Source organism: Bipolaris maydis (genome assembly GCF_028858645.1).
Source record: "Bipolaris maydis strain C4 unplaced genomic scaffold PSV08scaffold_5, whole genome shotgun sequence".
Lineage (NCBI taxonomy): Eukaryota > Fungi > Ascomycota > Dothideomycetes > Pleosporales > Pleosporaceae > Bipolaris > Bipolaris maydis.
Genome location: NW_027093861.1, coordinates 409,588 through 429,461, shown reverse-complemented (window position 1 = coordinate 429,461; position 19,874 = coordinate 409,588). Strand labels below are relative to the sequence as shown.

The 19,874-nt window shown below is 50.6% G+C and overlaps 8 protein-coding genes across 8 annotated transcripts; 4 read left to right on the top strand and 4 right to left on the bottom strand.

Annotated features, from left to right (window-relative positions):
* Nucleotides 1-1,086: 1,086 nt before the first annotated feature.
* PSV08DRAFT_246035 (uncharacterized protein) lies at nt 1,087-1,753 on the bottom strand (the record flags this gene model as incomplete). The annotated part of the gene is made up of 3 exons (XM_014220964.2): nt 1,087-1,152; nt 1,206-1,610; nt 1,664-1,753. 3 exons carry the CDS (start codon nt 1,751-1,753, stop codon nt 1,087-1,089), a joined length of 561 nt encoding a protein of 186 aa, XP_014076439.2.
* A 2,872-nt stretch (nt 1,754-4,625) lies between these two features.
* PSV08DRAFT_349989 (uncharacterized protein) lies at nt 4,626-5,628 on the top strand (the record flags this gene model as incomplete). The annotated part of the gene is made up of 2 exons (XM_066092828.1): nt 4,626-5,020; nt 5,100-5,628. The coding sequence occupies 2 exons, from the start codon at nt 4,626-4,628 to the stop codon at nt 5,626-5,628; spliced, it is 924 nt and encodes a 307-aa protein (XP_065949293.1).
* Nucleotides 5,629-5,782: 154 nt separating this feature from the next.
* On the bottom strand, nt 5,783-9,158 carry PSV08DRAFT_220277 (alkaline-phosphatase-like protein; the record flags this gene model as incomplete). The annotated part of the gene is made up of 9 exons (XM_066092160.1): nt 8,796-9,158; nt 8,433-8,736; nt 8,246-8,373; nt 7,811-8,193; nt 7,625-7,761; nt 7,486-7,575; nt 6,610-7,429; nt 6,423-6,530; nt 5,783-6,351 (listed from the first exon to the last, which is right to left on the bottom strand). Exons 1-9 carry the CDS (start codon nt 9,056-9,058, stop codon nt 5,783-5,785), a joined length of 2,802 nt encoding a protein of 933 aa, XP_065949292.1. The 5' UTR covers nt 9,059-9,158.
* A 160-nt stretch (nt 9,159-9,318) lies between these two features.
* PSV08DRAFT_285811 (uncharacterized protein) lies at nt 9,319-10,356 on the top strand (the record flags this gene model as incomplete). Its single annotated transcript, XM_014220961.2, has 2 exons — nt 9,319-9,861; nt 10,026-10,356. 2 exons carry the CDS (start codon nt 9,322-9,324, stop codon nt 10,176-10,178), a joined length of 693 nt encoding a protein of 230 aa, XP_014076436.2. The 3' UTR covers nt 10,179-10,356.
* On the bottom strand, nt 10,127-13,454 carry PSV08DRAFT_35802 (armadillo-type protein). Its single transcript, XM_066092949.1, has one exon. The coding sequence runs from the start codon at nt 13,312-13,314 to the stop codon at nt 10,381-10,383; it is 2,934 nt and encodes a 977-aa protein (XP_065949291.1). The 5' UTR covers nt 13,315-13,454; the 3' UTR covers nt 10,127-10,380.
* Nucleotides 13,455-14,064: 610 nt separating this feature from the next.
* On the top strand, nt 14,065-16,357 carry PSV08DRAFT_199540 (peptidase M24, structural domain-containing protein; the record flags this gene model as incomplete). The annotated part of the gene is made up of 4 exons (XM_014220959.1): nt 14,065-14,260; nt 14,319-14,378; nt 14,433-14,928; nt 14,978-16,357. 4 exons carry the CDS (start codon nt 14,065-14,067, stop codon nt 16,188-16,190), a joined length of 1,965 nt encoding a protein of 654 aa, XP_014076434.1. The 3' UTR covers nt 16,191-16,357.
* A 544-nt stretch (nt 16,358-16,901) lies between these two features.
* PSV08DRAFT_199537 (SOR/SNZ family-domain-containing protein) lies at nt 16,902-18,292 on the top strand. The gene is made up of 3 exons (XM_014220958.2): nt 16,902-17,109; nt 17,184-17,366; nt 17,477-18,292. Exons 1-3 carry the CDS (start codon nt 16,981-16,983, stop codon nt 18,086-18,088), a joined length of 924 nt encoding a protein of 307 aa, XP_014076433.1. The 5' UTR covers nt 16,902-16,980; the 3' UTR covers nt 18,089-18,292.
* A 405-nt stretch (nt 18,293-18,697) lies between these two features.
* Nucleotides 18,698-19,543, bottom strand: PSV08DRAFT_285774 (Skp1 family, dimerization domain-containing protein). Its single transcript, XM_014220957.2, has 2 exons — nt 19,242-19,543; nt 18,698-19,192 (listed from the first exon to the last, which is right to left on the bottom strand). The coding sequence occupies exons 1-2, from the start codon at nt 19,401-19,403 to the stop codon at nt 18,845-18,847; spliced, it is 510 nt and encodes a 169-aa protein (XP_014076432.1). The 5' UTR covers nt 19,404-19,543; the 3' UTR covers nt 18,698-18,844.
* Nucleotides 19,544-19,874: the final 331 nt, after the last annotated feature.

The following is a 19,874-nucleotide window of genomic DNA, read 5'->3' as shown; positions in this document are numbered from 1 at the left end:
TGGTAGTGGTGATGAGAAGGAAATGCGAGGGGGGTGCGGGTATTATATAGGTCTAGGAAAAGCTGACGAGAATGCTCCTTCTCGCACCTGTGACTAATCCTGGAGGCTACTGCCCAACACGTAGGGGGAATTTGGCGGTCAACCATGGTTCGTTTATAGAATGTGACTCTGACAGGCTCACGAGAATGTTCTTTCCAGTCTGCTGCCTATCACGTGAAAATAAACTAGCGATTAACCACAGTTCAGTTGTAAAATCTTATCATGCCAGTGCACAGGGTAACTCGTAACCCTATTCAAAACTATTGTCTGGAATGTTTTTCTAGCTACTCTAGCTAATCTGGCTATTTTGGCTGGTTTAGCTTGTTTTTTTTGGCTAATGGTGTTCGTTATGTGACTAAGCGCTATCTAGAAATAGGAATCTTCTCTCACGAAAAACCCCTCCGGGACCAATTGTAATATGCAGCTAAAGCTGCAATGAGAGCCGAAATTCTTGTGTTATAGACGGGTCATCCAAGCTATAATTTTGCAACACTTCGAAGTTTCTTCCTTTTCCCTCAATGTCTTCCTTACTTTACTACCATCGACGCAGTGCGGGTGTAAGGTAGATTATATTCTTCATATTCAAACTCGTGGCTAGATACTATTCACATCATTCATTATAAACTTTCTTGTTCGCTGATTTAAACATATTTTAATATAGTAGTATACTTACAGCTCGTAGTGGCGCTTAAGAAAGCAGATGCTTTAGTTCTAAATTTTAATCTATCTACCTACTGCTGTATGTACCCGCTACTCACTGATATCTGCTCACTGCTAGTTGATCTGGCTTGGAAGTTATAGTCAGTAGACATGACGGAAGACGAGGTATCTAAATGATAATATCAATTGCAAGGCCGTATATAAGAAAATGTTCGTAATCGTTACAATAGATCGACAGCTGTCTTCCGACTGCTGGATAACCGTTGTTCGTGTCCAATCCGGCAGCTTTTTTTTAGTTTTGAATTTTGAAGAAATGAACATGAAATGAAAACAAAATCAAAACTTCAACGCCACCCACAAAAGTCCATATCTATCTCTAAGATTCTTCTAGCAAGAAAGATCGCCGGTGAGGGCATCATATTTACAAGTTTTGTCGTCATATTGGTAACGAAGCTACACATCATAATTAGTCCCAGCTAAAACGTTGCTGTGAAAGAAGCACTTACGTTGATGAAACCGCCATCACCCTGAGTATAAAACTGAGTGCCCTTTCCGATATACATGCAATCGTAGTCGGTGTTGAGAGCACCGAGGCTGAACTTCAGGCTCACCACATCCGAAATGCCTGCCTTGTTGCTGACATCCCATGCCTGGTTGTAGCACACAGCTGCGGCCCATTTGGCCGGGTCTGGGTTGTTGTTCCACAGTGACATAGTCGCTTCCTGGGTAAAAGCCTCGCGAGCGGGGTCCCACTCGGTGAGAGGAAGCATCTTTTTCACTATCCCGGCGAGTGCAAGGGTGAGCTGCTCGCCGGCTGCTGAAGCCACACTGCCGGCGAGGATCTCGGCTATAGCGCGTTTGGACACATGGCTATCGGGGCGAGAACTGGTGACGTGAGAGGGTAGGATGTCCTGAATTTTGAGTTAGAAATCATGAGTTTCTTGAGATATGAGCTTGATCGTACAACTGAAGGAGCGTCAAGACCCTGTTCAAGGATGGGCGCTGCGCTGGAAAGAGCGGCGGTGCCGATGAGGTAGGCAAGAGAGAAACGCATTTTGAAGCAATTGGGAGTAATAATGATAGACTTGGTGAGTGGTAGCTGTGAAAGACAGTGAGTGATAGTTGGGAATGAGAGTGTGAGTGATGCTTCTGTAAACTCGATTTCTGGTAGTCTTTATACAGAATCGATGACCTGTTGTTCTGAGTAGACTAGTCAATAATAATTTGCTTCCATATGCCTTTATCTCTTGGCAGTGGCACTTTGACAGCGGCATGATGTTTCAGTTTGACATGTGCACGCTCTAGGGAACACCTTAGAAGTGATTCAGTCTATGTTTGACTGAGAGTACAGGGACAAAATCGACTAGTTGGCCATTCTGACCAGTAAAAAGGTTTCTATCGTTGTTTGGAAACACTTTAGTACCGTCATGCAGGTTCAGTATTGGCTGAGCTAAGGATGGTAATGCCTTATTCATGACTGGGCCTTACGGGTGTGGACCACAAATGGCTCAGATCTTACTGGTACAGAAACCATGATGTGTATTTTAAGAAAATTCTCCACCGCCTCGTTTCGAAACTGGTCTGCCGATATATGGGAGCATCCTCGTTAGAAAATTCCGAGTCAGATGCTGGGCCACGGCAACACATGAATGACTGTCTTCTGATAGAGCTTTGGCCCTAAGAAGCAGGGTATCTTGTTTGTGGAAGGCAACCGTGTGGCTCCAATATACCCTAAAACACACTCATCACCATAGCATTCGAAAATCCATGCTGGCTTCGTGAAGAGCCTGCAGGCCGAGCAGGTAAAGTAAATGTACATAGTATCTCGGATCGGACTTTCTTCTTCATCCAAGAGGCCAATTGTCTACAAACCATGAGTCTTGGGAACCCCATACAAAAAAGTGAAAATAGCCACACCTAGGCAACACCAAGGAAATGCCCGGAAATTATCATCGGGCTTTCAGGTACACTGTTGCGCAGCAGTGGATATTCGGACAAGCCTAGGTGTCTCAACTATCAAGAAATGTTACCGCCTAGCTAGTCAAGGTCGTCCAAGTTGCGAGCAGAGATTTAGCCAAGCCTGTCTAGAGCATTGTGCCTTTAACTTGACTGCTGAGTAGAGAAGGGTGGATCTATATTGAGTCAGGTCATCCATATCTGCTTTAGCGTGGATACGTAGATCACCCGGTTCTGATTGGTCCTGCGGCACGTTCCGACCGTTTTAGAGCATAATGTCTGGGCATCTTCTACAACGCTTTACATAGGACGCTCTGATCCTGTTTGACCTATGTTTCTACACTAGGTAGTGTCGCAGCCAAGAAAAGGCGTTTTGGCAGATAGTGTGATTGGATCGGAGGTTTATCTTGAATTGGTTTTGTACGTAGTGCATGGCTGTTTTACACTGTTGCCTACCTCTCAACGCGCTGCTACGTTAATGCCCATATGCACACCTATGTATGACGAATAAGACATAATCGCGACACAAGTTATACCTGTCGTGATGTTATGGTGGTCCAAATTAACTAGAGCAAAATGTGAAACTAAGCACGTCCTAGCACAGCAGCATGTCCTATTTGGTGCAGGCCATGTGGTCTCCTTGGCTTCTCCGGTCCGACTCACATGACTAGCACTGTATTCTTGAGCAGCTGAATATTGAAACAAACAGTCTGCTATAGAGGGCAAAAGTCCTTTGTCGATGTGGGGTTAACGGTAATATTACTAATTTAGTCACATAGCATATGGTTCTGCTGAGACGCACGGCCGCTGCTGTCGCAGGTACCGACAGTGCACATCCTTGGTAGATACACAGCATAATGTAGATGACGGTTCATATGCACTAACACTGTTTGCATCAACATCGTGTCTTTCTATTTCTGGTAACACCTAATGTGCGTTTATTGACAAGCGACTGAGTATGCTGTTGAATAGCATCTAATAGCGAGCATTTGTGCACTTCCTCGCGATTTTAGCAGTAGCACTAGAAGCAGGATTTGCAGTTGAAGTGGTGGAGTGATTCATGTTTAACGCCCCTCATAATTAGCCTTCCTTTGGGCGTGACGATAGGCGAAACCCAGATCTTCTAAAACTTGATTGCTTCTCGGGTTGCTTGTATGTAGTGTAGGACTTTTTTAAAAGAAACCACAAGAAGTGGTAACCGCCCTTGGTACAGGGTCTTACAGTCATGAATCATCACTTTGTAAGGAATTCGATGTTTTGAGACATTGATGTAGCTTGACAAAATCGCTCAGTGTATTTTGCGAAACCCGTTCCCAAGACCCGTTATTGGTGGAAATGAAGTCATGAGAGATGACATCCAAGGTACTCCAAAGACAGCGCGTATTCTGCATGTGTCTAATACGCTTTCCAGACACTCATCGCGCACCTCGTCTCACCTCTTAGCATTTTGCACTGTCAGTGAAATCTTATAATCTACTCTCATATCATAGCATTTCTATACAGTAATCCAATTACCACTTTGGTACCTTGTGAAATGAGTCAAGACAACTCAGACGATTGGGAATCGGCTTCCGAAGATTCTGGTCAAGGGTACAACCTGATTTCTGGTCACATTTCAAAAGAATGATAGCGAAGGATGACTACAGAAATAAGTGCTAACGAGACATTTATAGTGACGACGGGAACACTGCAGGCCCAGAAATGAAGGGAAGTACCAACGTATCATTTTCAAAGAGAAGCCAAGTGGAAATAGAGAACGATATGTATGTCTTGAATCCCTTTCTGACCTTTTCGTATCACAACAGCACGCGAACCACTCGAGGAAGCAGTAGAGCTGACTATCTTACACAAAACTGTCCCCTCAAACCTCAAGTCTTCTAAATTCTGCACCTTGCTTACATCCTCACTCCTTCAGAGTCCAAATCCGCAGTCGGAATTCATCCATTTCTTCAAGTCTAGCACGCCTATCCATGCCTCAAATAACTGCTTCACAGCAATCCCAACTGCAATACCCAGAGCCTCAGATTTTCGCCTTTCCAGAACAGTTCTCATATGAACCCCAACACGACCGCATTCGCTCGCCAACAACGCCTCTGCCAGACCGTCACAACCCCAGCTCCCCATCCCAGAGACGTGGGTCAGACATTACACGAAATCCCATATTAGATACATGGCACGAGGATGCATACATGAAGAAAGAGGCCGGAAAGGAAAAGATAGTGGATGTAGCTAAGAAGCAAGACAGCTGGCGATGCGAGTACTGTGGAAGCCTGAATGAGAGGGGCATCACAAAAGACGATTACAAGGCCGACAAGAGAAAGAATAGCCACGATGTTGGGTCGGGAGCTGCGAGCTCATTCCAAGTGTGAGTCTCCACTTCAGTCAGAGACAGAAAAAGGGGCAAGCAGTCTACTAACCAAACGACTTCTTCTACCTCCACATAGACCTCCACACACCTCGAGCAATCCCATTAAAATCCCAGGCTCCGATCCACCTGGCGTTGCGCCTGGCGACCTAGTCAAATGCACGTATTGCAGCGAAAAAATGTTTGTTGAGCTTTCGCGCTACGATCCGAGAGAATTGGCCGAAGACGGAGTGCGCTGGAGTGTCGTCGAGGACCCGCGAGAGAAGAAGGTACTGACGAAGGAGGTTATGAGAGGAACGGCACAGAAGAGGGTTCGTGAACGGTGGAAGAAAGATGCGCAGAGGAGCAGGGAGGAGTTGAGGAGGAGGAGAAGTATAGGAGAGACAGAAGGAGTAAGGGTTGAAGTAGGGGATACCTGGGGAGGGATAGCAATAGACGAAGAGGAGGATGGGGGAGTGATACTAGAAGAGGCAGAAGATGATACAGGGGGTGTAATAATAGGAGAGGGAGAAGCAGAGGGGTTAAGCACAGAAGAAGAAGAGGAAGAAGAAGAGACGGGGGGAGTAAGAATACCTCAGTATACACACATGCATACACGGAAGAGGTAGCGGGTCAGAAACGCATTAGCTAAATTAGCAAAGACCATCCAAAAAGCTTTACAAATCTGAAGTAAAACAGTGCTGCAAGATACGCATATCTTCACCCTTCTTTCCCACCCACCCCTCCACTACACTCTCTCCACACACACACCCCCCTCCAACCTCACCAGCTTCCCAGCCACCAAACCAACCCACCCAACCCCACCGTAACACCCAAATGCCAGGCAACCCCCCACGCCATGGCAAACAGATACTTAGGACTAAACACGGTCCAAATAAACAAGTGCTGTCTCAACACCGTACAAGCCAACATAACCGCCGCCAGCATCGCCCCCGTCCAAAACGTCAGCACCGCTACATGCCCGACCCAGGCCTCCCAGCCTCCTCTCTTGTCCCTCGCATCCTGCTCCCTTCCCGCCAACTCACCCAACCATTCGCGCTCCTTGGCCACCCAATCCGCAACATGCATCTCGCGCGTATCCACGAAGCGCTGCATGCCGCCGTGACGACCTAGCAGCAGCAGACCCGATAGCGACCAGTATATGGGACCTGCCCAGTTGGATGCGAAGACGAGGAGGCCGACGGCGAGGATGTTGTAGGTTGAGACTCCGTTGTAGGAATTGGAGAGGGAGATGGAGGAGATGGAGTTTGAGTTTGCGAGGGCGAAGAAGGAGGTTTGGGAGAGGAGGAGGGTGGTTAGGGTTATGGATACTGGGGTTAGGTTGAGCAGGGCTGGTTGCATGGGTTAGTTTTCTTTCTTTGAGGGGGGTTTTTTGGGAGGAGGGGCAAGGGGGAAAACGTACAGAGGAAGAGGTTTTGGAGGCGGAAGAGGAAGTAGAGAGGGATGTTTTCTGCTTTTGTTTGGGTGAGGAGGAAGAGGGTTGTTAGGTCGAAGAAGGCGACGGCGAGATCTAAAAGGGTTATTGTCTGTTAGCGAGTATTTCTCTGCAAAGGGAAAGGATATGGGTGTTAGATGGATGGTTGACATACCGCCGTTGCTCTGTCTCCCACGCGCCTTTCTCCTATTCGAGCGTGTCCATTCCGCAATTGTGATCCAGAATCCACTCAGAAGGATGCCACCAAAGACCATGCGAGCGAGGCCGACAAGTTCCAATGTCTCGATCTTTGACATCAGGTCTGCATTGATGCCGCTTGTCATCTCCGGGGCGTCCTTTGCCGTGAAGGCAAGCTTGAAAACGAATGCTGTTCCACATAGCGGTAATACAGCAATTGTACCAAGCAGGCGGTGCTGATCCGTCGACTCGAGCTCAACAGCACGAGCTTTCTGGTCAGAATCAAACGTCGCAACGGAACGTGCGACGTGCCTGGCTAGCCGAATCGTAAGATCCATGTATGTGACTCCGATGAATATCCACAGGATAGCAGAGTATCTCCCATGGAACAAGCCGCTATTCACAATATCATCCGCGCCAGCGTACTTCTGACCCGTCTGATTCCACCTCCGTATGATTCTGTGTACAGCCAGCGCCATGATTGCAGGGTGGAAGATCCACTGGCTGTACCATTCCTTGCGCATGTTCTGTAGGAAAAGGCAGAAGAACCAGCCTGATGTGGCCCAATACCAGAAGTTGTGCTCTTCCTCCACGTAGGAGGACGCAAACATGAGGACTGCGTAGAGAGCGAGGGATAGACCGAAGTAGATGCCGGCTGGTGTGACGGGTCGGAAGGAAGGGAGAGTGAAGAAGGAGAGCACGCATATGAGGAAAGCTATGCCCGTGCCGATGAAGAGGCGTGGCAGATTGTAGTTGGAAGCTGTGCTGGACATGGTTTCTTGAGCCAGGTGCATGAACTGAGGTTGTTAGTGTGAATGGTCCAGATTGTGGCATCGAGCGACGCGAAGCCTACCTTGTAAAAGCTGGTAACATCGTCCTTTCCGTCTGCCAATGAAGAGGTAATCGCTCGCCAGAGACAGGCGAGCCTTTGGCCATCATTTGCCTAAGCATATTAGTAATTGGCCGTCTGTGGAGATTGTCACAGAACATACATCGTATCCCTCGGCGCACTCTGGAGCATGGTTCAAATTTACGGACGAGTCCTCGAACTTGAGATTAGTGTACTTGGCTGCCACAATCTTCTTCATTTGTTTCGCATTGCGGTAGAGAAGCTGGATGCGATCCAGAGCTAAGACATTATTAGCCACATCCCTCTGTCAGCCAGCACTCCTACTTACGCGCATCCCAGAAGGGAAGGAAATCCTCAAGGAAGACACCGAGATTGTTTTGGGGGACCGGGAATCCAAGCAAGCTAGCCAGTGTTGGAGCGATATCACTCTGCTCAACCATGCGGTAGTATTCAAACTCGCCTTCGGTCTTGGGCTTGATTGGACTCTTTCTGTTGGCAGGATCGGTGATCTTGGCCAGCTTTGGGCTCATAAACACTAATGCTGGGGATGTCTCGCCAGGAGAGGATCCACCATGATTACCGCCATCATTCATACCATGGTCGCCACAAAGAACGAACAGTGTGTCGGAGAGGTGGTCCTCATTTTCGATAGCCGAGTAAATGTCGCGAACGATTTTATCCATTTCAATCTGTTTGGGAACCATGTTGGGGCTATGCGATGGTCAATACTTTGAATGCTAACCAAGTTGAACACAGCATTCACCTCTTCGGACCAGCCTTGTGCCCAATGTGATCCAAACCCAGATAATGCATAATCATTGCATTCCAGTCACTGTTCAGCAACTCATTTGGAACATGCCTCGTCACGTTATTGTCAACCTCTGTGAAATCCTGCACTTTGAAATCAACATTCTATTGTTCCTATATACGACAGGACGCTTATGACTGACCGAGACAAAAAAGCTGCTCGTTCCGTCTGCGCGCTCGAAGACATTGGGAAAGAGCTTCAGCCAAGTATCATCGCCGTACATGACCAGCTTCCCTTTGCCATTTTCAAAGTCCTTTGCTTTGATCTGCGCGAGCCATGTATCCTGCGTCGCGAGGGTCGACGTCGTGTCTGATTCGGCAAAGTTAAGGATTACGTCTACGAAGGAGGGAATAGAGCCCGTGGTAATGGCCTTTACACGTGGCATGGTAATTGTAGGGGAGGTTGCGTGAGCCGTGAACGGTAGTGCGGTTCCGTCGCGTATTAGACTAGAGAAATGTCAGCCATGATGCGACTCTGTATCAGACTTTCCAGCAGACTATCGTACCTCTGCACAAAGGACATGCCGCTCTCCTCGCCGTACACAAAGTCACTTCTTAGCGCGTCAACCACCATGAAGACAACTTTGTTAAACGGCGGAATAGGCGGCTTTTGCCAATCTGTGCCCAGCTTTTCAGAGAATCCAAGGTCTTCATACTTGGCAAGACCCGGCATAAACGGTTTGTAAGGAAAGAAGCCAGTTGCGAAGACCAGTATCGCGACTGGGATCAGAAGATTTGCGACCGTCAGAAAAAGCGTTCGAAGCGCCATTGTGACTTGACCACCTGAGTTTTAGTCAATTGAGAGATTTTAAGGAGCGAAAGTTGTCATGGCGAGCGCCAAATAGTGCCTAGTTGATATCAACACGTCCAACATGGTGTTGGAAGACGCGACGTTACGTTTGGGGCACCCAAACTCAGGGTCCTGCTATGCCCAAGATAGCTTAGCGAAGATGCTAGTGAGCCAATGACATCACTACCCTCAGATTTCAGCTCTTACCCAGAAGTCAGTAATCTATTCCAGCACAAACATCCATGTACCGAATGCCATTGGGATTGAGTGGTTTGATAAGAACGCAACTTCCCATACACATCCCGGTCCCACACACGCTGCTACCGGCACGTGCCATCCGCTCCTCTGTACGCATCACGGCAGCCGACCGAAGCCTCGAGAGACAGCTTTCCGAATACCTGCGCCAGCAACAGTTCGCCCGTGATCCTAGACGCTCACAAAGACAAGCAAACATGTCGTTTGTTCTGCCAGGTCTCCGCAGAGGTTTGATGCTCAGCACGCCGCTCATTCTCTCGACGCCGCTGCTGGCATATCAATTCCGAAATGCGCAACGCATACGCTGCGATGGACCGGATCCCATTACAAAGATTACTAGTGACTTGAAGAGCAACTATGCCGCTGAAGCAAGAACACCCCTTGTTACTCAGTCAGGTGCGGTAAACCCCAGAGCAATTCGACAAATCAGCATGGGGAGTATTCTCGGTGTTATTGGAGGGGTGGGAATTAGCGTCTTCAGCAAGCCGCTGGCTATATTGATTGGATTAGGCATCTTTGCTGTACAGGTAAGTTCATGATCTCAGTCATTGAGCCTCTATACAACTATCTGTGATATACGCCTTTTAACGAACATTACATCCTGGAATGTTTTCCCGATTATGCACTTCCCGTTGTCTACCCTATATGCTCATGCTTTGAACATGGAAAACAAGATTGACCCATGTACTAGTTCATCGAGTCGCGAGGAATTCACATCATACCGTACTCGTTCCTCCAACGCCGGTTAAAGTCCATGAACGTCCGGTCGCTGGTCCAAGACAATGTTGCTTTCAAATTGTCATTTGGCCTGACTTTCGCCATGGCTGCGTTTGCTGAATTATAAATCCAACAAATCGCTCAGTATGTGCTCGGTTGAGGGAAACCTTGGCCGAAGCGATGTGCTGGGTTCATCACCTGTGGTTGGAGCTGCATCTGCAGCTGTTTGCAACTCGACCAGAAGGCCTTTACCGTGTCCTTGAAAGCCACACTGTTCCTTGCATTCCTGTACATAGGTTAGCTTTGAATACACGCACCACGGCCGTTGGTCAAACATACCTAGACATGCTCTCAATGAGCTTTCGTACCATGTCTTGAACACCCTGGTCTTGTTGCAAGCGTTGGAGAAGTGGCTGTTCCGCCAACGAGTTTGTGATGTATGCTCTTGCGTTCTTGTCGGCCCTCATAAAAGCACGAAGAGGCGCGACAACGTGCTCTAAGCTGCTGTAATCTACTTCTCCGCAGATGTTCGCGATTAGTGCAAAGCAGACTGAAGGCCCGAAGTGAGCCACAATTTCTTGGGTCGTAGCATGGTATGTGCTATGTGGATTGCCCGCGAGCTCAAAGATATCTTTCCACAACTTGGCAGCTGCGCGTTTCGGCAACACCTCAGGAGACTTGATCGACTCAACCGTGAAACCAAACATTCCAGATAGATTTTCCGGGGACGCTTGCTTCAGGAGACCAGGGTCAGCGTTGATGAAGTTCTGGATAAGCTCAATACAGCCAACCGCAATCTCAGGGTCGTTCCTTGGGTGTTGCAGAGCTTGCATGATGCTCAGGTTGTGCTGGAGCAAACGCTGGGCTTGCTCTTGAAAGCCTTCGGGTTGTTCGTGCTTGTGTGAAGAGATCCAACAACACGCTGTTTCCAGCACAAACGGAAGTCTTGGAGTCTGTAAGGTCGTCTTGGTAATGAAATCAATCGCCGCAGATAGTGGTAGGACAAAGGGCCCTGACACTGTCTCCTTGAACCCAGTACGCAGAACACTACACGCGGCTTCGACGATCTCGTCATTGCCGGAGAACACCTGGGTCATGTAGTTGACGAGATTAATAATTTGGTTTTGGATTTCCTTGCCTGGTCCTTGCAGCCAGAATGTGGAAGGCTTCTTGTCGGATTCCAAATCTATCACTTCCTCGTCTGAAGCTTGCATAGCCTTCCCTATGTTTGCCAAGCACTTCAACGTTGTTAGTGCGAGTACCTGGCCCTGTTCCATGTCTCCTCCTTCTTTGGTAATGTTGATCGCTTGCATGGCATCGCGCGTGATGTACTGAAAGAGCTGTCGTACTCCTTCTAGCTGCTTCTCTTCTGATTCCTGGGCTTGAACTATAGCGGCAATGCCTTTTAGAACCATGCTCTTGGTAAATTCTTCGGCTGTCGCATAAGTAATAAACTGTTCGTACATTTGGAAGAAAGAGGCCAATTCTCCTGTCAGAGACTTGCGACACTCGGAACAGAGCGAGGCAAAAGATTTTGCAGCACCATGCGCGATTGCTGGCTGAGCCAAAGCAGTAAGGAGAAAGGGGAGGACTTGAGGAAGAAATTGCGGATTCCGGAGAAAAAAGTGGTTGAGAGCCGCGACGAGTTCAACGGCCGTCCGCCGTGTTATCGCAGGTACATCTGGGCTGCTCGATATTGTCGAGAATAGTGGCTGCTCGAACAGTCTGAGCATACGGTTATCCGAACTCTGGGTCAATGCATCGGCAATGGCGATGAGTCCGAATAGCCCAGTCTCAAGATCAAGCCATTTGCCTGCGGCCAAACCGTGTAGTGCGAAGTCAACGAATTGATCAGTCAAAACATCTCGTAAGGGTTCATAGGCATCCATGATGATATCGCGCACATCGATACGAAATACCTTAAACGTCTTCCTGGCATCGGAATCCCATGAATCAGTAACGTCAGCTGGTGGGTATATGATCTTTTGGACAAGCTCGGATATGGCTTGGAGAACATTGGCCTTGGCAGCATCCATCCATGCTGGTACCTGCTCGCCTGAGGGATACAGGAATGTTTCTTCGGACATGGCGCTGACATAACTACTCCAGAAGTCAAGCACTACGGGAGCAACCTCGTCCTCTGCGCCTACTGGTTCTGGATATTTCAGGAGGTCATGTAGGAATGACATGACTTGTTGATAGTGCGCATTGTCTGGCTGAGTGTAGATGACCTTGGACTCGAGCAGAATCTGACCGTAAGCCACAATGATTCTTGCAAGTGAGACGGTTTCCGCATCGGAGTTTTTCAGTATTTCCAGACCCCAAGGACCGGAAATGGCGGCCCATAGCATTTCTTGATGCTTTTTCTCGAAGAATGTAGGGTAGTTCTCAAGAATCTCCGCGACAAGCTCCATTGCATCTTCAACATGATATTCGAGGCACGTTAGAGCGAGCTCGTTGACGGAGCGGAGATGCTGTAGCTTCTCTGGAATGTCTTTGAACTCTGATTGAGCGTAGAAGATCCATCCTGTGAAACACTTGAGAGCGGCTATACAAATCTTCTCTCCCTGCTGCACCGACTGGGCATAGTTGGGGTCGTCGATAGCTACCGATAGCCATTTGATACCACGGCCAAATGACACATGAAGGAGGATCTCTACACTCTCGACATTTGCCGCCATGCGCTCGTGAGGTTTCCGGTCTGGGACGTTTGAGGGTTTCTTGGATTCGTCTGCTAAGCTCATTACAAAGTCGAGCATGACAAGAAGCTGATCATCGGAGAATTGCGGCAATAGATCCCATGTTGAAGGGTGCTTGCTCAGGGCGGCATCCAAGACTGGTTGCTGAGCGGCAAAAGAGGCCGCCAAACTCCTAACGCACTGAGTCCATACTGAAATGGGTTTGGTAAAGTACTGAGCCAAGGTTGAGCTAATTTTGCGGGTTGCAATGGATGAAGTAGGTCGGGAAACGAGGTGATGAATGAGTGTGGACAACAGTTGCTCAGACTCTTCTTCGCTCAACTCGGCTGAGTCGGCGTTGAGCTTGACGGTAAGGGTCAGAGCACCAAAGAAGCGAACCTGCTCGTCGTCGCTCCTGAGGAGAGCATTTGCAATCTCCCATCCCTGAGGCGAGCGCTGGAGCACGCGCAAGGTGGCCTCGGTCTCTGAGATTTTTTTGGCCTGGCCAGGCTCGTATAAGGATTTGACCAGGCGCTCTATTTCTTCATACGGCAGTGGAAACGACTGGGCCCCATTGCTAGCCATGTTTTTCTGTTCTGAGGCCGGTGTCAGTGGATTGGGGACTGTTTTCGGGTATGGTGATGACGTTGTTTGCTTGTGCCAATCAAAATCTGCAATAGGCAGTAGTGCTGCTCGGGGGGCGGAACGGCGAGAGTCATGCAACGGCCGATGACGAAGATAAGAAAGAACGGAGGGAGGTCAAGCGGGATTGGGGCTGGCCAGATATCATGGCTGGCCCGACGTGCATTCACCCAAAACTAGGCCGTGGTAAGGCCCAAAGGAGGAAAGCGTGACCAAAGGGCGGGAACTGGGCGCCAGAAGGATGCAGACTGTGCGACTTACACGATGTGCGGGTTGCAGCCTGGAGAGTCTAGTCGTGGTTTCTGGGATTATTGCAGGCTGAGCATGGTGAACCGTGGCCCGGGTGGAGAGTGGTGAGGGACTAGCCGTGGGCAAAGCGAGAAGGCAAGGAAAGGCGAGGTGAGCAGACTGAATGACATGTACTGGGCGCGTAGTGGGGCAGGGTCAACAGCAGGCGACGGCGATGCAAGTGCAGGCCCATGGCCTCGAGCAGAGCATGGAGAAGACGCCCAGGTGCGGCGGGCGATTCAACGACGGCGGTGCCTGAGCAAGAGGGTTTTTGTGCTTGGCGATGTTGGTCCCAGGGTCCACCGTGGGGTGCGAGGCTGTAGGCTGATGCTGTGGGCTGGACATTGGCGGGGTGGCGTGCATGTACCGATTGACCGTCGGCCTGCACCAACGTGTCACTCCTTGATGCTCTTGCCGCGTATCTTACGGCGCTCCCACGCGATAGCCGCTGCATATGTAGCTGCAAAGCCGCCATTCTCCTCCACCAGACATCTTCACGCTTCTGCCGCCCTGCGTGCCATCGACATGGCCAAAGTAGATACCTCCCACCGGCTGGCAGAGCTCCGCAAGCTCATGAAGGAGCGCAATGTCGACATCTACAGTACGCCTGCGCCCCCCGCCCCCAATAAGGCTGCAAACGGGTCGCTGACACTATGCAGTGGTGCCCTCCGAAGACAGCCATCAGAGCGAGTACATTGCCCCGTGTGACGCCCGCCGAGGTCAGAACAGGACCCCCGCTACTCGTCGTATCCCACTCCATTGACCCTCCCTAGCATACATTAGTGGCTTCACTGGCTCTGCTGGCTATGCAGTCATTACCCATGACAAGGCAGCCCTCTCGACCGACGGACGCTACTTTAACCAGGCCGAGAAGCAGCTGGACAGCAACTGGGAGCTGCTGAAGCAAGGCATACAGGACGTGCCCACCATCCAAGAATGGACTGCAGACCAGGCGGAGGGAGGCAAGGTTGTTGGCGTCGATCCGAGCGTGGTCACGGCAGCAGACGCCCGTAAACTCGCGGACAAGATCAAGAAAAAGGGCGGCGAGTACAAGGCTGTCGACGAGAACTTGATCGATTTGGTATGGGGCGCAGAGAGACCAGCTCGCCCAAGCGAAAAGGTCATTGTCCAGCCCGACAAGTACGCTGGCAAGAGCTTTAGCGACAAGATTGAGGATCTGCGAAAGGAGCTGGAGAAGAAGAAGAGCCTGGGTTTTGTTGTGTCCATGCTTGACGAGGTCGCGTGGCTCTTCAACCTCCGTGGCAGCGAGTACGTGGGCCATGAAGCCAGTGAAACAATTCAAACTAACGTCGCCCAGCATTCCCTACAACCCAGTCTTCTTCTCGTACGCCGTCATCACACCTACCGCCGCCACGCTCTACGTCGACGACAGCAAGCTACCCGAAGACGTCAAAAAGCACCTGGGCGACAAAGTTACCATCCGTCCATATGAAGAAATTTTTGGCGATGTCACCGCACTAAGCAAAGAGCTTTCTGCAACAAGCGAAAAGGACACGACACCCAAGAAGTTCCTGACCTCGAACCGGGCTTCATGGGCGCTCAACAAGGCCCTCGGTGGTGAAGACAAAGTCGAGGAGACGCGGAGTCCAGTCGGAGATGCCAAGGCAGTCAAGAACGAGGTCGAGCTGGAAGGCATGCGACAGTGTCATATCCGCGACGGAGCTGCATTGAGCGAATACTTTGCCTGGCTAGAGGACCAGCTGATTAACAAGAAGGCGACGCTGGACGAAGTCGATGCTGCCGACAAGCTGGAGGAGATTCGCAAAAAGCACGACATGTTCATGGGTCTTTCCTTTGACACCATCTCGTCAACAGGTCCAAATGCGGCAGTCATACACTACAAGCCCGAGAAGGGTGCATGCTCAGTTATTGACCCCAAGGCCATCTACCTCTGCGACTCTGGAGCGCAATACCGCGATGGCACTACGGATACCACGCGGACACTGCACTTTACAGAGCCGACCGAGATGGAGCGCAAAGCATACACACTCGTGCTCAAAGGCAACATGGCTCTCGAGCGCGTCAAGTTTCCAAAGGGCACGACTGGCTTTGCTTTGGATTCGTTAGCTCGCCAGTTTCTGTGGGCGGAGGGCCTTGATTACCGTCACGGCACAGGACATGGTGTCGGGTCGTTTCTCAATGTTCACGAGGGCCCCATTGGGATCGGCACAAGGGTGCAATATTCGGAGGTTTCATTGGCCGTCGGAAACGTCGTGTCCGACGAGCCCGGATACTACGAGGATGGAAAGTTCGGAATCCGAATCGAGAACATGGTCATGGTCAAGGAAGTCGAAACCAAACACAAATTTGGCGACAAGCCGTATCTCGGTTTCGAGCATGTGACAATGACGCCTCATTGCCGCAACTTGGTGGACATGAGCCTGCTCACCGAGGACGAAAAGGCGTTTCTCAATGACTACCACAAGGAAGTGTATGAGAAGACAAGCAAGTTCTTCGAGAACGACGCGTTGACATTGGAGTGGTTGAAGCGCGAGACGGCACCATACTAGAAAAGTAGTGTAACAAGCAATCAGGAAGATAGTCTTGACGACAACAAGGTAGCCAGCACACCTATTCTGCGGCTCGGCATTGGCATTAGCATATGCACATACATTCCCACAGCTGCAGCGTTGGTACGATAGATAGTACTAGGCATGGAGTAGTACGCATGGGCCTTGACATTCTGCAGCATGGCCCAGGGTCTTTTGGTGGCGACAGACCCACTCGGACCGAAAGCTCATCAGGTGAGTTATTAGGTGTACACTAATGTCTGTAGTAATGTATGCAATGGCTCCAGTCCGGTACCGCACCATGAACTCATGGGGAGAGACGGACTCCAGTGGCCCAAGGCGACGACGGCAATTCACGGCCATGGCAGTCAGCAAGATGGAGAGCGTGATTGGACGGCCAGAGCAAGGCGTGTGTCAAAGGGCGCATGGTGGGGTCTAGAAGGCCGCGGGTGATGGCGGGGCAAGCTCCGGGCTATGCTAAGGATGGCGGGATAGAGGGACCTTGGAAAGGCAAAAAAAATATTGCGATGCCCGCGGGTACATGTACAGGTAATACATTTGTTTCGACGTTGACTCACGATCTTACCTGGGACTTTCCTAAGCGACTTCAATTGCCTATTTTGGCCTTGGGCGGGATTACTTGACTACTAATTAGCTCTTTCTTTCTCTCTTGCTTTATATATCTCCCTTACTCTCATTTTTTTTCTCTTGAATCACCCCGCTGTCAGATTCAATTCCTATACCTGTCACCTCTTTTTTTTTTCCCTCTCTTCCTCTCCAAAACTACACAATGGCAACTGAACTCCCCACCACCAATGGCAACCGCGCCCAAGATGGCGAGAACAACTTTGCCGTCAAGGCCGGATTGGCACGCATGCTAAAGGGCGGAGTCATTATGGACGTTGTCAATGCTGAGCAAGTATGTCCAATTCCTCGTCACAAGTTACAGTTCAGCATGAAGAGTTTGGCTAATAGCGTCACTGTGTAAAATAGGCACGGATAGCAGAAGAAGCCGGAGCCTCAGCTGTCATGGCCCTCGAGCGTGTCCCCGCCGACATTCGCGCTCAAGGCGGTGTAGCACGCATGAGCGACCCCAAGATGATCAAGGAAATCATGGACACAGTCACCATCCCCGTCATGGCTAAAGCCCGAATTGGTCATTTCGTCGAATGCCAGGTAAGTCCATATATTCCCTTCTCCCCTATTCCCCCTTCTACCTATCCCCCCCCCCCCCCCCCACCAAAAAAAAACGGGAACTCAATTCACTGACCCTCAACTCAACCCAGATCCTCGAAGCCCTGGGCGTAGACTACATTGACGAATCCGAAGTCCTCACCCCCGCCGACGCCCTACACCACGTCTCCAAGCACCCGTTCCGCATCCCCTTTGTCTGCGGCTGCCGCAACCTAGGCGAAGCCCTACGCCGCATCTCCGAAGGCGCCGCCATGATCCGCACAAAAGGCGAGGCCGGCACCGGCGACGTCATCGAAGCCGTGCGCCACATGCGCACCGTCAACGCGGAAATCGCCCGCGCAAAGAACATGTCGGACGAGGAGCTCCGCGTCTACGCCAAGGACCTCCAGGTCGACTATGCGCTGCTCAAGCAAACAGCCAATCTGGGTCGTCTGCCCGTTGTCAACTTTGCCGCGGGCGGCGTGGCCACGCCCGCCGATGCGGCCCTCATGATGCAGCTGGGCTGCGATGGCGTCTTTGTCGGATCCGGCATCTTCAAGTCGGGCGATGCCGCCAAGAGGGCTAAGGCTATTGTCCAGGCGGTTACGCATTACAACGACCCCAAGGTGCTCATGGAGGTTAGTATGGATTTGGGTGAGGCAATGGTCGGCATCAACTGTAGTTCCATGGCTGAGGAGGACAAGCTGGCCAAGCGGGGGTGGTAAAAGGTTTTGTGTGCATGTGAGAGACAGAGGAATAGCGGCAAAATACGTGTGTATGTTTATGACGGGATTGAATTGGCGTTTTCTTCTTCTTGTTCTTCTTTTTTTTAAAAACTTCTTCTACGAAATAAAAATGGAGGGGGCAGGGATTTAGTATAGAAAGATCAAAAGAATGGTCCGGTGGGATAAACTCTGTGACTGAGATTCAACTTTTGCTTTTGGCTGTTCACGTCTTTGCTTGATTTTCCTTGCATCTGAGGTATGAGTCGTCTCGATGTTGAGCGAATGACACGTTTTTTGTTTTCCATTTGGACAATTCTCATCACCATGTCAAACCGTATCAAACCACAAATCACGTCATTCTCAAGGCCGAGGCAAAGCGAGCACACGGACAAACACAGCCACAGCATGAACAAAGACAAACATACTACAAACACGGTGGACTTTTGTTGTTTACATTGAGCTACCTGTAATCAAAACTGCAAACGATGCAGACATGTCCATGCAGCAGACAGTGAGCCCGCACCCTTCCTGCTTATAACCGACTAGTGGCCACTAGTCATGTTTACCAAGAGGGCGTCACCTTGTCACACCCATGGAAAATAGAAATGATTCATAACCGTCAAACTCCGCTGCGCCAGAGACAAACCCACTCATAGCAGCGCATGGTCTAAACCTACCCGCCGTGACTGCCGATAGGAAGGCATGCAAGAGGTAAAGAAGATTCAGTCAAGAGACTTTGGCTTTTTTCTTCTCCTCTTAGCGGTCCTCGGCCCACTCGTTCTCTCGGCGGATTTGCTCCTCCTCCTCGGGGGTGAAGTCGTTCTGGATGTTGAACGTCTTACGGATCTCATCGGGCGACTTTCCCTTGATCATGTTGGCGACCGTCTTGCAGCCAACATCGAGGAGGGCCTTGATGTCGAGGTAGTTGGCGGCGAGGATAATCTCAAAGAGCATCTCTTGGTCGACCTGCATGAACTTCTGGTCCCACTCGTCAATGTCGGTCGACTTTTTGCGCGAGTCCGAGTCGTCGTCCTGGGTGGCGGGTGGGTCGTTCTTGTGGTGGGTGCACCACTCGAGCACCTTCTTCATGACGGCTTCGTTTACCTGAGAGCTGTCAGCGGTGGTTGCTTAGGCAGGGGGTAGTGTGACATGCGTTGGGGATGGGGATGGACTCGTCGGATTCACCCCCGAGATCCTCGAGCAAGTTCTTGATGAGGATGGAGCGCTCGGCAACAGGGCGCTCGACCTGCATGTTGACGCCATCAGAGGTGGTGATGCTGATGAGCTTGACACCCTCGGCATTAGTGGCAGCCATTGTAGTCGGCGTTGGGGTGGTGGTGTAGAGTCGACGTGTAAGTGGGGTAAGCTGTGGCTGGGGTAGATGGAGATGGAACGCGCAGAGCCCGAAGTCAATGGGCTACTGGTCGGGGCAAGTGGGGTGGTGTTGGGAAAGGCAAAGAAGGCGACGACGGGGGGGTTATATAGAGACGGGGTGTTTGTAGGGTTGCGCTCAGAGAGGGGAGTAGGAGAAAGGCAACGACGATGGTTGTCCGTCCGCCGCCGCAACCCAGAGGCGAGCTTAGGCCAAGCCGCCCCAATCAGGCCCAAGCGCAAGGCTGCCGTCGCCAGAGCCTCGCTCGCTTTGCCCCTGCCACCACCACCACAACAAGCGTCAAGAGAGCATTGTCGACTTGGATACTGTCAATACGGGATGCGCCTTTGACACGGGCTTGGGCCTTTGTCTGCGGCCATGGCTGCGCGAAACGGCTTTGGTTTGCGCCTTGTT